The sequence below is a fragment of the Atractosteus spatula genome, chromosome 1 (assembly GCF_055471065.1).
Source record: "Atractosteus spatula isolate fAtrSpa1 chromosome 1, fAtrSpa1.hap1, whole genome shotgun sequence".
In the NCBI taxonomy this organism is placed as follows: domain Eukaryota; kingdom Metazoa; phylum Chordata; class Actinopteri; order Semionotiformes; family Lepisosteidae; genus Atractosteus; species Atractosteus spatula.
Window position 1 is genome coordinate 63,616,070 of NC_142706.1, and position 16,093 is coordinate 63,632,162.

General features: G+C 46.4%; 1 protein-coding gene across 2 annotated transcripts in view; it reads right to left on the reverse strand.

The window, feature by feature from the left end:
* Positions 1 to 4,641: 4,641 nt before the first annotated feature.
* tfcp2 (transcription factor CP2) overlaps positions 4,642 to 16,093 on the reverse strand; it is a 31,845-nt gene continuing 20,393 nt past the window's right edge. Inside the window, exons 11-17 of one of the 2 annotated variants that reach the window (XM_088915926.1) lie at positions 14,325 to 14,366; positions 13,033 to 13,126; positions 12,316 to 12,406; positions 11,585 to 11,694; positions 10,348 to 10,490; positions 7,725 to 7,776; positions 4,642 to 7,464 (exon numbers count right to left, since the gene is read on the reverse strand). In XM_088915926.1, the coding sequence (XP_088772052.1) occupies positions 7,427 to 7,464; positions 7,725 to 7,776; positions 10,348 to 10,490; positions 11,585 to 11,694; positions 12,316 to 12,406; positions 13,033 to 13,126; positions 14,325 to 14,366 (570 nt within the window). In that variant the 3' untranslated portion in view covers positions 4,642 to 7,426. The remainder of the gene's footprint in view (positions 7,465 to 7,724; positions 7,777 to 10,347; positions 10,491 to 11,584; positions 11,695 to 12,315; positions 12,407 to 13,032; positions 13,127 to 14,324; positions 14,367 to 16,093) is intronic. The other variant, XM_088915936.1, reaches the window with a different exon arrangement.

The following is a 16,093-nucleotide window of genomic DNA, read 5'->3' on the forward strand; positions in this document are numbered from 1 at the left end:
GGAGGACTGTTTTTATTACTTATTTTGGTTCTTTCTGGTTTTTTTTTTTAATTTTCATGCAGAGAATGGGGGAGATTGCTTGAAAAAAATATTATTTTCCCGATTCCTGTAATATGCGTGTATACACTGGACAATCCTCTTCGCCCGTTGTGTTCGTAGCTGGCTGAGAGACCCGGGGCGGTTTTAGCTCTTTCGTTATTATTTATACGTGTATATGTTCTCGGTGAGAAGTCTGTATTCCTCCTTCAAATCCGGTTTTCCTTGTGCGTTACAAAAAATATGTTCCAGATCTAGGCGGACTGCAGCCCCGGTCTCCCTCCAGCTGCCCCGGTTTGTTACAATGTAACAATAGGGTTTGGAATGCTACAGTGTGGCCATATATACCCATTGTGACATCACGAGTACAGTGAACGCACACGCGAAGCTGGGGCAGGCGGGAATTGTAGTTTTTGGTGCTTGACGAGAGACAAAAGACCTTTTGTATTTCAGTTTTACTGGATTACCCCCCGTTCTGTGCTTTTCGTTTGAAACCGGAAGGAAATGAGAAATTATTTCAGCACCAGTTAGAGCGCTTTCACCCAATAGTTTTTGCAGCTCGTTTTGGAGACAGATAAGGCATGCAGGAAAGAAGCCGGTTTTCCTTAAGAAAACTGACGGAATACGAAGAATGAACTCAAAGTGTGCTTCTCGCCAAAACGCGTTATCTCAATGCCTTGACATTGCATTAACTAACGCTGATGTGATTGACTGGACTTTAAACCGTCAATAACCCACTCTTTCCACGGGAAGTGAATCATTTTATTAAGGAGAGTAACAATGAACGGGTAACGAAAGGAATGTTAGAAAAGGACTGGCAGATTTCAGAAGGGCATGTAATTCGGGGAAGGAGAAGGAGAAACTACACTACCCAGAATACCCAGCGTGGCCCATGATTCTGCTAGTCTCCTATGAGTCAAATGACTTCCAGTAAAACGTTCGCATTGATCGCTGATAACAGTACGTTGTGAACCTGGGGTACACTCAAGCAAGTTAAGTTTCAGGGCCTTTCAAATTCTTGAGCTGAGCAAAGGGGAAGGAAAATACTTCGGGAAAGGGCTGTTATATTGTGTGGTGCTCGACGTTGAAACCTCTCATCTTTTATGAGGGAGGGAGGGAGGAAGGGAGGTGGGGTCGCTGTTTAGAACAAAATAAATCCACATCTGGTTTTAAAATCCTCCCTTTCCTCCCTAATGATAAGGAAAGGAGAACAGAAGTCTGCATTTATCCAAGCGAGCGCGCCCATAGCCGCTCAGCTGTGGCGGAGGCAGCAGCAGCGTAAACTAGCTTGGTTTGGTTGTCATAGCAACCCCGACTGTTCGTAATTTCCGCACTGGCCCGTGTTGTTTACCTAGTGCGCCGGCCTGGCGAGGTCTCTGTCCAATTACAAGACAAACAAAATTAACTTTAAAATAGATTTTTTTTCCTCACCAAGCTAACAGCGAACAGCAGCAGCCTAGTACCATAAATAACATTAAGGGTTTGCATGGCTTGCGCGAAGAAGAGTCCAAGGAACGATTTCCAAGTAAAGACGGCCAGGTTTATTTAGGGATCTGTTTCAGGAAGAATTGAAGGCCAAGCATTCTCCACAAAACGTTTCAGTACTCTTTATATTCTGATTTAAAAACAACACCCCCCTTCGTTAAAGTTTTAAGGAGATGAAAACGTGGCAGTGAGACCCAAGTACATTTTTTTCTTCATGAGCAGAATATGACCAGAGGGGTTATTCAACACCATCCAGCATTTCCGCTAAGCCTTGACATATCCAGGACGTCTTCTGGGTGAAGTCTGGAGATCCCCGGGCGACTGAAAACGAAAATGATCCGGTTTCCTGGATAGGTTTTTCACTGCTTCCGGTCCACACCACTTCCATCTCCTCTGAGCCTTGCGGCGTTCACCTACCGGAAGAGAAGGCGGCGGGGTGGGAGGCTTTTCTGCTCTCAATTGTATGTATTCTACATAGAAGCAGCTATCTGGGACAGTGCTAAACCACCTGTAAAATCTGTGCCGTTAAAATACTGCACTGCTCGCTGACAAGTCCACCTGGAGAGGAGACTGGGAGTACAGAATTAGACTGAAAGATAAAATAAACCTTAAAATCAAGGGCAGTCGTTCCGTTCCGTCGAGCAAAAGGAACCTTCAGATAATCACACGCTTCAGAAAAGCTGCCACTCTGTAAGTGACATGCAGAAAAAACGAGGCTTGCGTCTCAGGATATGGGTTTTATTTCATTCCGTCTCGGGAAGCAATTAACACTCCTATATTTCAAAAGACGGACATTCTGTATCAAACTGAGCAAAACTGTTAACGGAATTACTGGACACAAAAACAAAAAGTTGCAGCACCCTCTCACCTCTCTTAAAAAAACAAAAACAAAACAAAAGACATTAACCGATACAGAAAATATGAACATTTAATTAAATGCACAAAAAATAAAAAAAAGGGACCAGAATGCAAATAATGAGAGCCAGTTCATTATCTCAAATGTTACAAGTTTCTAGCATTAACACCAGTTGTATTTTTATTACATGAAATAACACGCTTATCGTGACAAAACAATACAGCACTGGAGGCCGCCCTCACCATACACATGGGGCTAAAATCTTTCTTGTTAGTTTAACACTCCCGTTTAAAGAACGGAAAAGATCCAAACATCATATTTTAATGTGTTTGTGGCTCTTGTGTCTTGACGACCAGAGTCCTGATCTCAAAGACACTGAAACCTGTCCCCGTTTTCCATTCTATCCATAGTGAGCGCCAACGAATTGAGCGGCTTGCTGTAAAAAAAACATGTCAGCACTCCGGTTTGGTATGGATTTCCACAAGCACATGAGAATCTAGACCTCGAGTCGCAGAGGTCCAGGTGCCTTCCCTGGATTTCAGTCCAGCCAGAGCCAGATCGTTACCGGATTGACTGGACCGATTTCCCAGCTTCCCCCCCCCACCTCTCTGGGCGCTTTAAAGAGGCCCAGAAAACCAGCCCCCCTTGGAATCAGGATTGGGGACCCCCAATCAAAAGGACTGTACCACTGCCCTGATCTATGACATGGGGGGGAGGGGGTACCTTATTATTTCTCCGTTTCTATCAGTCAGTTCTAGCACAAAGCTAAAATAGCTCCTTACGCAACGAGCAGCATGTTCTACCAGTTGTGTTTCTGCATAGGAAAAAGGATTTTTTTAATGGATGCCGAGTAATTAAACATTATAAAACACACATTCAGCAAATAGCTGCTCGAGGCGCCTACCTCCCGATCACTCCATTGCATTGGTCTTTGTACTGATTTTAATGCAACAACAAAGGAGTGTCTTGTTGCAACAACCCGCAAAGATGCAAACTGGGCAGGTCGCAGGTACAGTGGGCCTGCTCTGGAGTAAGAGATCTAAGTCAGGCACACTGTGCTTGGCACAACCCCAGGAATACAAAACCATATGGAAGGAAACTCCCACTTGGGGCAGCGCTGGCTGGGATGAAGCCAGATTTCCGTTGTACAAACATTTGTGCTGCAAAAAGCCCACTACTCAGTTTGACTGCAGAATGTGCCTTTATGCTATATGAATTTAGATCACTAAATGCCTAGAGTCATGCCCCTGCCTTAACTGCTCACTGATCTCCATTGTTGGCACCTTATTTCCTGTAACTAGTCGCTCCCTGCAGCAGTGGTCCAATATGTTGTGTATTTGAAGGTGGATATCCAGGAAAATGAAAGTGACTTCTCCCTGCAAGGGAACCACGCTTCACTGCAGTTCAGGCCCATCAAGAATATTACAGAAGAAAACAATAAGCATACCCTGATCCCATAGAACCATGATCCAGCATTTTTTATAGGTCCTCCTTAAAACAACTGATGATGACTTAAGACTTGGATCCAATACAAGTCTTGGATCAATTTAGCCAAGTCATTTCCTGCACTTTTGAGCCAGGAGTAGCCAGAGTATTGTAGTGTTTCCCACATTCCAAAATGATCTCTTTAACTGAACACGGTTGCATGTTGGAAATGTTGGGTTTGTTGCTTTCTAAATTGCCTTTCGTTTCTTTGATTTGCGACCAGCATTTACGTCAATTGAAAACAAATTCTCTTTCGTGGAGTGTACCCACTTATACAGCCAGGCTTCTTACAGACACAAAGCAAAGCACCCTGGCTCAAGAGTACAAAGGCGGTGTCCTTGCTCAGAATTCAAACCCGTAACCTAGGAGTCCAGAGCTCTGAATGCAAGTCCACCCTGCTGCTTCGTGAATTACCAAGGCCTGGACAGCTGTAACAAGTGGCTCAATGTGTGCTACAGTGCACCGGGTATCTTTTAGGCCATAGGCCGCCAACGTCTGTCCTAGGGCACTCCCGTGTCTCCTGTCTTTTATACCAGGGGTCCCCGAAGAGGCACTGTTGGGACCCACCAGTCCATGCAAGGTTGGAACCTCTAGACCCTTATTATCTGAACACATCTTTATCTCATGAGCTGTGCATTCTCCAAAGTAAAAAAAACAGATGCCAAGCTGGGTTTGTGAAGCTCCTGTCTCACTGAACACAGATTTTAGTGGGGATGAATCGTGTCAACAAGCAAAGGTTCTTTCTTCGGCACATGAAGAAGCAAAACAGACCCATTGCCATTATTTGAATGTATCTGGGAAATCCCTCTATATATTTAACAATAAATGCAAACACGGTCATCTCAATAGCAGTGATTTACATTATCGTTGAACTTTTAAACAGCAAGCAAATTTAAAAAAAAAGCTTTGTATACACCTGATCACACCTGAATATTTTTTTTCCAGATCAAAAACACTCAGGCAACTTGATAGTCTCATGATACAGATTCTGCTTCTGTAGCAGACGAGACTGCAGATAGTCTGAGAATTAAAACCTTTACTGTCAGATTAAAAAAAACAGAAACCACCTTGTGTGCCTTGTTTTCTATGTCCTCGGAGGTGCTCCTGAGCCAGACAGCAGCTGCAGGGTCGCCACTCCAGATGCAGTCTTGAGGGAAACAAGTCGATGATCATACTGCGCATTTTCATCTATGCAGTGTCTCTCAAAAAAGCAGAGGATCTTCAGGGCACTGCACAATTTACACACCACAGGTTTACTGGCTTATCTCAAAAGCGCCAGGGTTAGGGAGGTCTAAGCTCTGGGGATTCACTTGTTCATTCCTCTTGCATTGGCTGTACTAGACAGCAATATCAACATCAGCGCACTGGGGGTGCAGTTAAACATGAGAACTTGGCCTAAATCCTTTGATGCAGGATTTATTAAAACAATTCCCCCCCCCTCTCTCCTGGAAGTGTTAAATCCCTCACTGCTAAGGCTGATGACCCCTGAACCAAATTTTTGAAGCATGACTATATCATGGAGAATACTTCTAAAATCAATGGTATATTATCACTATGCAAATATCTGACGCGCTGAAGTGCAGTTCTGTAAGCCTTGCAATTCTCAAGGGGTGCGAATTCACCCTTGCCGCTGCTGTAATAACATCCTGTCCAAGCATGATACAAACTCTAAAAAGCTACACTTGGCACGTAACTCAACTCAGAACCACCATAACAGGATTGCAAAGGGTCCATGTGTATTCAATAAAAAGAGTCTATACAGGGAACAGCCTTTCATACCAAGTGTAGATAACGCTTGGAATAACCAGCCCCGTAATGTCAACCTATCCAGTCCACTGGAATTCCTCCAAGACTCATAACGATGCTTCTTCAGGATGACATGGAAGGCGTGCCAAGCAGCCAAGAAGGTCTGAATGCCCTGTTCTGATTCCATTACTGGGATGAGAGTCCGTTTCAGGGGAGTTGGGGAAAAAATTTGACTTGCAATGTGGACAGAAAGGAAGCTCTGAGGCTCTTCACCCTGTTCTAGACTGTCAAATGGTTCTAGATCTTAAAGAACATGAACACAATGTTCAGGGGTCTAGAGTGCTAAGCAGAAACAAAGATCACTGGCTCAAGAGATCTTTCTTTTGATAGAATAAATATCTAGCTCTGTAAATAAACTCTCCTTCCCATTTTAATAAATGCAATGTTTAGTGAAATATGCAAAGTCATGGTAAGCTAGCTGCTGTGATTAGCACCATTTGCTTCTGTTAGCGTCTTAATTATAAGAATATGAACCTTTTAAAGTTCGTATTCGCCGATAACCAGGACAGTGCTGCTTATGAGGAGCAGGTCCTGCGGTAGACCAGCACAGTGTTCGTGCTCGGATCCCAGAGAGCCAGAAGAGAGGCGTGGCTGATCCAGTAGTCTCCTGACCCCGCCTCTGTAACATCCGCAGTTTCACCTACAGCACTCAGAATAATAAACTTCACAGTGTGCGCTCACGGATTCTCACCATCATCATCATCGGTTTCCCAGCACACAGAGGGAGGTGTTCTGTCCTATAGAGAACTGTCCGAGAGCACTGCAAGGCCCCTCAGTCCTGCTGCCCAGCCTAGTAAGACGTCTCTTGTTGGCACAAAAAATACAGTTTAAAGACTGTGCATTGTTGCCGGTCTTCAGCATGCTCCACTATAAAAACACATTTGCACATGATACAGGGCTCTTAAGATTTCCTAGTTTCTGTTGTTACACAAAGGTCGCATACCCCATTCTTCGTAGAAAATTCACTGCAAGCATGCACACGAGGACAGCAATAAAGGCCTCCAAAGGGAACAACAGCCATCACATGGACCCACTACATGATCGTCAAGAAGTGGCGTTTTCATTTGCCTAACAAACGACAACAAAGCTCAACTCCCCAGCGCGCGTGGGTGTCTGTCACGCTGGGTGAGGACGAGAATCTTCAGTGGGCAAAGGTGACCTTTCTTCCAGGCCACTTCCCCAATGCCCAACCACAAAAAAAAAAAAATTTAACTGAGCCAATACAACTCCCCCCAGACACAGGCGCAAGAACACAGGCCGGGGCTTAAACTTAGCGACGGAGCCAGGCAGCACTGACTGCACCGGCTCAGACCAGCAGGCCTCAGGCCGGTGACCCAGGAAGAGGCCCTGGGGGAAAAAAACACGTTGGATGTTCTGTCCTTTTGGACTGTGGGCACCGGTACATCAACCTCAGCGACGGGCCCACTGGAGAGAGGAGGGAAAACGAGACGAAGAGAGGCGCAGACTGGATTCCCAGAAGGGCAGTCCATAGCATCTGGGATGGGGAGAGTGACGAGCGATCCCCTCTGAGTCACAGGTTAAAGAAAAATCATCTAACAAAACAAAATCAAGTCAAGGCTCCTTCACTCTGGGCTCCCTCCCCACACCCCCCGGCAGGTCAAAGCCGTGCTGGGCAAGGCAGGGTGCAGGGGTTTCTGTACAAAAAGGGGCGACGTCCCAAGCTGGACTCTCTGGGATGGATGAAGGGTCTTATAGCATCCAGCACCCCCATACCTTTCGGAGGAGGGTCTCTGGCCTTCATTTCAAGATGATGTGGTACCCGTCATTTGATTCAGCTGTGGGGAAACAAGAACCGTGAAGTACTTGTACGGGCTTTAGTCGTGTCAAAGGAATTCTTATATTAGTCCTAGTACATTTTTATACAGTAGATCTCCTGTGTTTTACTTATGGATTACTTGTACCATTTTACTTAAATTGGCTACTAGAATCACCTAAGGGAATGGAACTGGAGGCGGTTTTGTAAAACGGACAGATGGATGTACATTCAGAGACCAGACCGAAACAAAAAATTTCCACACAGAGGACTTTCTCTCACCTTTCATTGTGTCCAGAACAAAGCAAGACTCATCTGGGAAATTCTGTATCATCTGTAATAAAAAGAAGGTAGAACACAAAATTGAAGCTCATGAGTTACCAACATAAAAGGACAGGCGGGGCTTCATCAACGTCCTTTACTAACGCCGCTGTCTCCGCATGTCGCCCTTGGACTGGCTTCAGACCCCGCCCAGCAGGTGGCGCCCAAGAAACGATGTGCCACGCTGATTTCAGGAACCAACTCAGTTTGTGTTGCAGCACGTGGGAGGGGGGTATGAGAGTTTCTAATTGCCCCACTCCTGACACTGGCATCTTCTTTTTCTAGCTGCTTAATCCTGGTGAGGGTCGCAGTGCTGACAGGCTGAGCAGGGCAGTCCAGATGCCCCTTTCCCCAGCAGCAGTCCCCAGCTGCTCCTGGAGGACTCCCAGGTGCTCCCAAGCCAGCAGAGATGTCTTTACATCTGGAGGCCACATCTTACATTCAGGCTGTCTCAAGGCTTAGGGATCCTTGCATTTCATTCCAAAGAGTTTCACACAAGCGGCATGCAGGATCCACTTTGCTCACCACCACTATTCAAACCCCCCACTTGGGGTGCACAGTCTCTGCTGTGTGATGGGGCTGCTGGCGCAGAGCAGCTGCTGTTCTGTCAGTGGATTGGAGGAGAAGCTTTAGGGAGGCCAGACTGTACATGTCCTAAATGGAAATCAGGAAATTCACACTCTTGTTCTTTTTAGAAGCACCAGGGGATCTATAACGACCAAGTAGTCAGGACCTTGAATCAACCTCTCATCCTGGAGCAACGGTCTAAAATTAGGAGCGCTATCTACTGTTCCAGCATTAGAAGCCCCATCCCTGTACTAACCAGTTTTGTTCAGCTCCCGAGATCAGGCGACAAGGTGGTCAAGTCCACAGATATAATTGTCTGGCTAAAACCCCTCCACTCTCTACAACCTCAGGCCAACAAGAAGGGCATGTAGACAATTCCTGCACCTGACTCCAAGTGTGCCACAAAATATCACTGAAAAAGCTGTAAGAGTGTTGAAAAACAAAGTTGCCATACAGAAGTATATGGCCAAAATTCAGCTGCCACTTTCAGTTCCATAAATGTACATTCTTTCAGAGGCACTGCATTACTTTGAGCACTAGATCACAATCTTCACTGAGCATTCCAGCATTCTCTGAATAGGAGTCTGACTCATCAGGACGTGTGACCAGCTTGTCACCTGTGACTCAGGCATCCATCTTGTTTCCCCATCTACTAAAACAAATTAGGATCGAAGGGAGAAACAAGTACAAACCCCTCGAACAAAAAGCACAAAAAACCAGGGCTGCGATAAAAGACAAAGAAAAGACTTCGTCCCATATAGAAATGCAGGAGAACAAGCAGTACATCGAGGATACGCGATTCAGAATGTCAGGAGGAGAGGGTGAACATTTTGGGTTATGTTTTGGAAAAGATATTTTGAAGACAAGTAGTATAAATGATGGATCACAAAAGGAGAGACTTTACAACCTCATCTCATTAGGATCTCCTTCCTCTTCTCTTCCGGCTGCTTGACAAGGACTTCCATTTGACTAATCAGTTGCTTCAGATCTATTGCACTGATCTCTTCATTACGGTCGTCGGGTTTAAATCAAACGTTGATTGAAGAAGTCTCACGTACAGGTGCCTTTCAGGATTTTGAACACATGATCTCAAGTCCCCAGGGAACTTAGCCACACTCCCACATCTCTTTGTGTGAAGTGTCTCCTGGCCTCGGTTTCAAATGGACTTCCACGTCGCGTCCACTTACCCATCAGGTTGACAAAGTGCAACTGAAACGCAAATCACAGGGCATCCTCTTGCTGGCATTTTCATTTGCTATGGTCTTGTTGCTCATGTCACTGTCGACCTGCCTTCCTTTGCTGGCTGCCACAGATCTCATCTCCTGGAGGATGGGAGCACCTGGAGCCGGCTCATGGCCAGGCCCCTTCCAGAATAAACACTGGGACCTGCCGGAGCTTGGGCTCAGTTTTCTCCCCCGAGAGTCCTGCTAGTTTTACTATGCTTTGTTACAATCAGTTTTCCTTGCTTTGCCTTGTCAGCGTCCTGGGAACCGACCAGTGCTTTATCTCCTGACTGTGATCCCGGATCACCCCTTGGCTTTGACCCCAGCTCTGAACTTGGACTGCACCTCTCTTTGTCTCCCAGACACCTGAATGTGCACCACTACAGTGCCTCCCCGGCTCCGACCCTCTCCTGCTGTGGATTTAGACCCTGGGCTGCGTCTCCCCGCGTGCGTGGCTCCTGGGCTCGCCCGTCCGCAAGCAGCCCGCTCCTCGTCCCCAGAGCGCATGCTCCCTGTTCCCTCCGGCCTCAGTAACGTGCAGCCCTGGAAACTCCCCGAGTGCTGTCTGCAGGCTCCCCATCCCGGCTGCATTTTCCTCCAGCGCACCTGGGCTGCGCGCCGAGTCCCACTTACGTAGCGAGACATCGCACACAGATAATAAAGCTTAAGCAATTAACCTGGTGATTAGTGCAAGGAAGGGGGTCAAGCAGAGCTCCAAGGATCAGAACCCTTGGCTTGCACTTCCATTTGTGCAGCGCAGGGGGGTGGGGGTGGGGGCTGTCCGCCGCCCTTACCTCATCGCTGACCAGGACATGGATGCCCGTGGGACCCTGCTTGTAGATCTGGCTGATCTGCCGCGGGGAGATGCTGAAGAGCTGGGCGATCTTCTCCGTCAGCTCCGCGGCTGTCAGGTCCTCCAGGTAGATGGCGTGGTACACTAGAGCACAGACACAGCTGGTATGAGAGCTGCAGCTGGCTCCCTAGGGAGAAAACGCCACACGGGCAGGGCCTGGAGCTTGCGTGCGGCCCTTTCAGCCCTTTATGGCTTGAGTTGTTTTTGTCCAGGAATTACTTTCTCTTAGCGCTTTATTTAGCAACAGGCACAAGGCAGGATGTACAGGACACCAGTCCATTGCACGGCAGACACACTATCACACCAGGGCCCATTTCCTCAGAAGCCCATTAACCTACCAGCAGGATTTTGGACTGTGGGAGGAAACCAGAGCACCTTGGGGAAACATACAAGCAAACAGCACCCCAGGAACTGAAACTGGGGTCCCAGATCTGTGAGGAAGAAAAGGTAAGAACTGTGCTACAGTGCGGCCCTAATTGTTTCTGGATAAAGAAAAACTGAGAAGTGCCCATCTATTGCAGATCACAATTCACTTCTAGCTGAAACTTTGGCCAGTGTGCACTTCAATTCTGCAGTCTACCATTACTGCTCCCTGAAAATATTCCCTTCCTCTTCTTACAAGCCCAGATTCAGAGCTCGCAGACTTTTAAAGTCCTGACGGGACCATAAAGGGTTAACAGATTTCAACTCAACACAGCTTCTTTATGAGCAAATAAAACAGGACTCGTTAGCTTTAGTAAAGATTGACAATTATCACTCTGCTGCTTTTTCTATAACAGTGATGAGATCTCAAAAAGTACCCGAACAATCCTTCCCCTCCTTCCACTATATTCATGAGATTAAGAGTTACTTATTGGGTAAGGGAGGGAATTCAGATTGAACAGAGCAAAAAATAAGACTCTGATAATGATTCTTTAAAGACAAGATAAGCATCTAAAATATGTCACAAAGCACAGGACACTGTAAACAGAGTTCCAAGGAATGGGTGAACTGCAGAGGGCACACTACTGTCCAGCAGAGGGCAGATCTGAGCAAGTGGCCAACTGTGCTCACAGAGAAGTAAAACCGTGCCTGTTTCAGTAATGCACTAAGTGCAATGAACAGTGCGCGAGGACTACTTGCATTGCGAACACTGCAAGACTGCAGTTAGGTCTGTGGGAGAGCCCCCCTGAGCTCACCAAAGAAGGTCTGGTTGGCCGCATCTCCATTCTCATGCTTCTGCTGCTGTTGCTCCCGAATCTGCTGAGACTCCTGGCACACGTACACCGTCAACCTGGGCCTCACCACCCTGAACACAGAGAAACACACACACACACACCGTCACCCTGGGGCTCAGCACCCTGAACACAGAGAAACACACACACACACACCGTCACCCTGGGGCTCAGCACCCTGAACACAGAGAAACACACACACACACACCGTCACCCTGGGGCTCAGCACCCTGAACACAGAGAAACACACACACACACCGTCACCCTGGGGCTCAGCACCCTGAACACAGAAACACACACACACCGTCAACCTGGGCCTCAGCACCCTGAACACAGAGAACACACACACACACACACACACACACACACACACACACACCGTCACCCTGGGCCTCAGGACCCTGAACACAGAGAAACACACACACACACCGTCAACCTGGGCCTCAGCACCCTGAACAGAGAGAAACACACGCACACCGTGAGCCTGGGCCTCAGCACCCTGAACATAGAGAAACACACGCACACCATGAGCCTGGACCTCAGCACTCTGAACACAGAGAAACACACGCACACTGTGAGCCTGGGCCTCAGCACCCTGAACACAGGGAAACATCCTGAATGCAGCCCCACTGTTTCTTCAGCAGCGTGCCTGGATGGAAAGCACGGGGGCCAGGCTGGGAAAGAGCGACACTCACCGGCCTTTCAGCGCATTGAAGAGCCGGATGCCGTCAGCTGGGCCGCAGATCTGAATGACGTCGTCCCTCGTCAGCTTCAGCAGGTCTGCTCCTGGCACACAGAGAACACATGGCACAGTTGGCAACCTCTGAAGAAGAGCTACTTTCAAACTACCCACAAAACAAAACCAACATAGCAAGAGGTTCTTTAATGAGCCTAATTACAATGCCTTCTCCAAGGTGGAGATCTCGCCGACAAGCTCATTAACACCCAAAACCACTCCTAGAAAGCCTGCTGTTTCCTCTCTTTGTGTGCTTTTTTATTCTTCGTATAAAGTGTTTGAGAAGCCACTGTTAAAGGCGCTATCTAAAATAAAGTTTATTATTATAGAAAAATAAGTACCATCTGTGCCTTGAGACCACATTCATGAAACAAGCACCTGTGCATCAACTACACAACTTTGCAAAGGACAGTTAAGCAATTAGTTTGCTTAAGCAGAGGAAAAAAAAAAGGGTCTTCTCTCATTTTTTTGTCTTCACACCCCAGGATTAAAAAACTAATTTTCCTCCCGATTAAACACAAAAAAAAGGACAAAAGATAAACGCGCACAGCCAACCACCTCGTTGGGGGGTAACAGCTCATCAGGTGACTTGAGAAAGGTCTGTTCTGGGGCCTATCGGTTTTCAAGGATTCTCTCGAAACGCGATTTAAGGTTCCCGCTCCCCCCCCCGTCTCACCTGAGAAGTTGGTGAAGAGCCGGCAGAAAGGGGAGAAGCGGTTCCTGTGAAGCCACTGCTGCGCCTCCTGCGGGGTCGCCGTGGGCAACAGGTTCTGCGGGGTTCCGGAGGAGACGGTCAGTCCCGGGGCCTACAGGCCCGCACGGCCACTGCCCGGTACGGACAGGGCCCATAGCCAAGCCCCCTCCAGACACAGCGAGTGAAGCCTTCGCCCTCCCGGTCACCAAAGAGTTTGAGAATATTGTAACATTCGAGAGGCAGAAAACCCCTAAAATTAGCAGCCCTTTTCCTGTGATATCTTAGAGGGGACAAAGGGAAATAAGCCAAAGAGGGGATTTATCGCCAAGACTCTTACGTTTCCAGCATTTTCTTCCTGCCAGCCTCTCTGCCTTTAACACTGTAAGAAGCCACTGACATCGCCCAGTACACGAGAGAAGCATTACAACATTACAACGCATAGTTCAAGCATCCCAAACACAAGAACCACACAGAAATCCTGAGCTATGAGCTATAGACGGAACTGAATAATAAAATCTGAAAAACTTTTGGGAAACTGCTCGGCACTGGCATAAGAGGCCTTTATTTCCACGGATGGTTTATTTCACTGATGGTAAAACGCAAAGCTCACTCACACTGCAACACCCTCAGCATGACTGCAGTTACCAGCTTCTTTCTGAGGTCTGACTTACAAACTCAGTCTGTATTTATTAGAAAACAGTATAGCAGTAGATCACGTATTACTTGGCAATCAATATCGTACTTTACTAAATGTAATATTACAATTTACATTAAACAAGCTGAAGCCATGTACTGTACAGCACAATTTCTGCAATACACTACCTTCAATACATATCTGGTCTATTTGTGTTTTTACCTACAGTATATGTGCTATGTACTCCATGCTTCATTTATAATGTTTTTTTTTAAGTAAACACTAAAAAGCGTATACACAACAGCCAAAAACACAATCTTATAAAAGTGTGTAAAAATAAGCTACTATGAAAACTTTGTTACAATTAGCCGGCGTGATCTACTGTATCTATATAAACATATAAATAAAAATGAAGATCCTTGATTATCATAGCCTATCATATCATAGCCTCCATAAGGATGCATATGTGCTTGCTAAGCGAAATCACATTTCGGAAACCAAAGATGATACAAAATCTGGGAACCCAGGTCACCTCACCCCCCCCCCCCCCCCCATCTCCCTCCCCGCCGCCCATCTCCCTCCCCAAGGGGTGAACTAATTAAGTCGAAACAGTAAGCAGTAAAAAGAAAGTCATATGTACCTGGGAGGTTTCACAGTCTCTTCTAAGTAGATGGCAGGATAACTGTAAGGCAGAATGTCTCTCAATTTTATCATCACCTCACTGTTCCCGACTCACTCCTAAACTGCCTCCCACCACCCCCACCCCACAATTTCAGCCCTTCCACATTTTCTCACAGGACACACGGGACAGCCAGGGGAAACCACAGACAGGAGGGGAAGGCCACCAGGAACAGAGCGCCAGGCATGACGTCTGAATCACGTCCACGCTTTTTTGTGACCATTCTGGTGCGTCACTCCTTGACTATGTCAGCTTACTCAAGCAGGACGGTGCTCCCAGAAACACTGCCCAACTTAATTTAGATCTGTATAAGCAAAGGATCTAATCTTGAAACACTGAAGCTAAGCGATTCTGCCCCCTTCTTCCTCAAAAAGGACCCAATTCAAAGAGCTGAAGAATCAACAGATTTGACTGCAAAAATTCTACCACAGCTCTAAAAACATTTCGTGTAGATCCATTCAGAACACAAATGGATATTCTATGAACTCTGTATTGCAGATTCCAGTTTTCCCCGCATAACGGTAAAAACTCACTCAACCCACTTTATTTCATTAAAAATGCCTAATCCCCACTTTTTTGCCAGCAGACCTGATTTGGAACAGGTAGTTTTGTGTTTTTCATAGCTACAAACCCAACAACCGCACACAGGAGAGAGTGAGGAAGTGCAAAAGAGTCATCTTTTATTCCCAAGACTATTAACCTGCTCTATTTGGACAACTGATTGTATTTTACTTTTATATATTTATTTTCTTTCTCATCATAGACGTGTGTCTCTTGTTTGTTAATCATTGTTGTGGTAAATGTACTGTGTAATGTGTTACATCTTTACCTGCCTGCAAAGCACATTTCCCATCTGGGACAATAAAGTAAGTAAGGCTGTCAGTGATGGCCATAACACAGTGACCAGTGTCACATTCAGCACATCAGACGAAGAAGCCTACAGTGCAGTGGTCCGAAGAGCCACCAGATAAGTGATCAAAATTGAGTTTCCTGGATAAACAAAGCCTTTGGCTGTGTTCTAGTCCTTCCCCTTCTGGGGCATGGAGAACAATGCTTTTTCACATTTGTAACAGATATTTGGAAGAGGAAAAGCTAGTGAAATGTTGCCGCACTATGTAAAATTCCAATAGCCTCTCTGAACAAGCTCAGGCTTAAAGGAATAAAAAAAAGTGCTGTGCAAAAATCTGGACTATTAACTCTATCAATCATTTTTCCCTCTGACAACTACCGTCCACAGAAACACTAATCCCTGAATCAAGGCATTAATATTAATGGAACAGCTAAGGCTCTCACAGTTTGCATGAGAACTTGCCAATATCAAGAGGTGAAAGCACAGCTGGGACCAGGCGTTCTGCATTACTCCCATTACTGCCAACTAACGCAAAACATCTGGGCACAACCCAATGGCAGAGCTGAACTGGACAAAGCAGTCAGGTGGGGTTGTGCAATGTTTAGCTGTTGCCACCCTGATAAGAGTTTTCTGCGGTAAGAACAGAGTAAAGTAGGGAAAGGTTGTGGTAGAGCATAAGGAGGTAATGTCATACAAAGCCATACAAACCAAAATCACAGCAAGACGGTTGTAAAGTATAGGTAAGGAAAAACTGCAAGGATACCATGCAGATTTGTTAGACAAACTTTCAGAATGGCTTAAGTTCTGCACTACCGGTATTCTAGCTAAAATCGCAGACACACCAAGCCTAGGGATCAGCTGCTGTCCCAGCAGATCACAC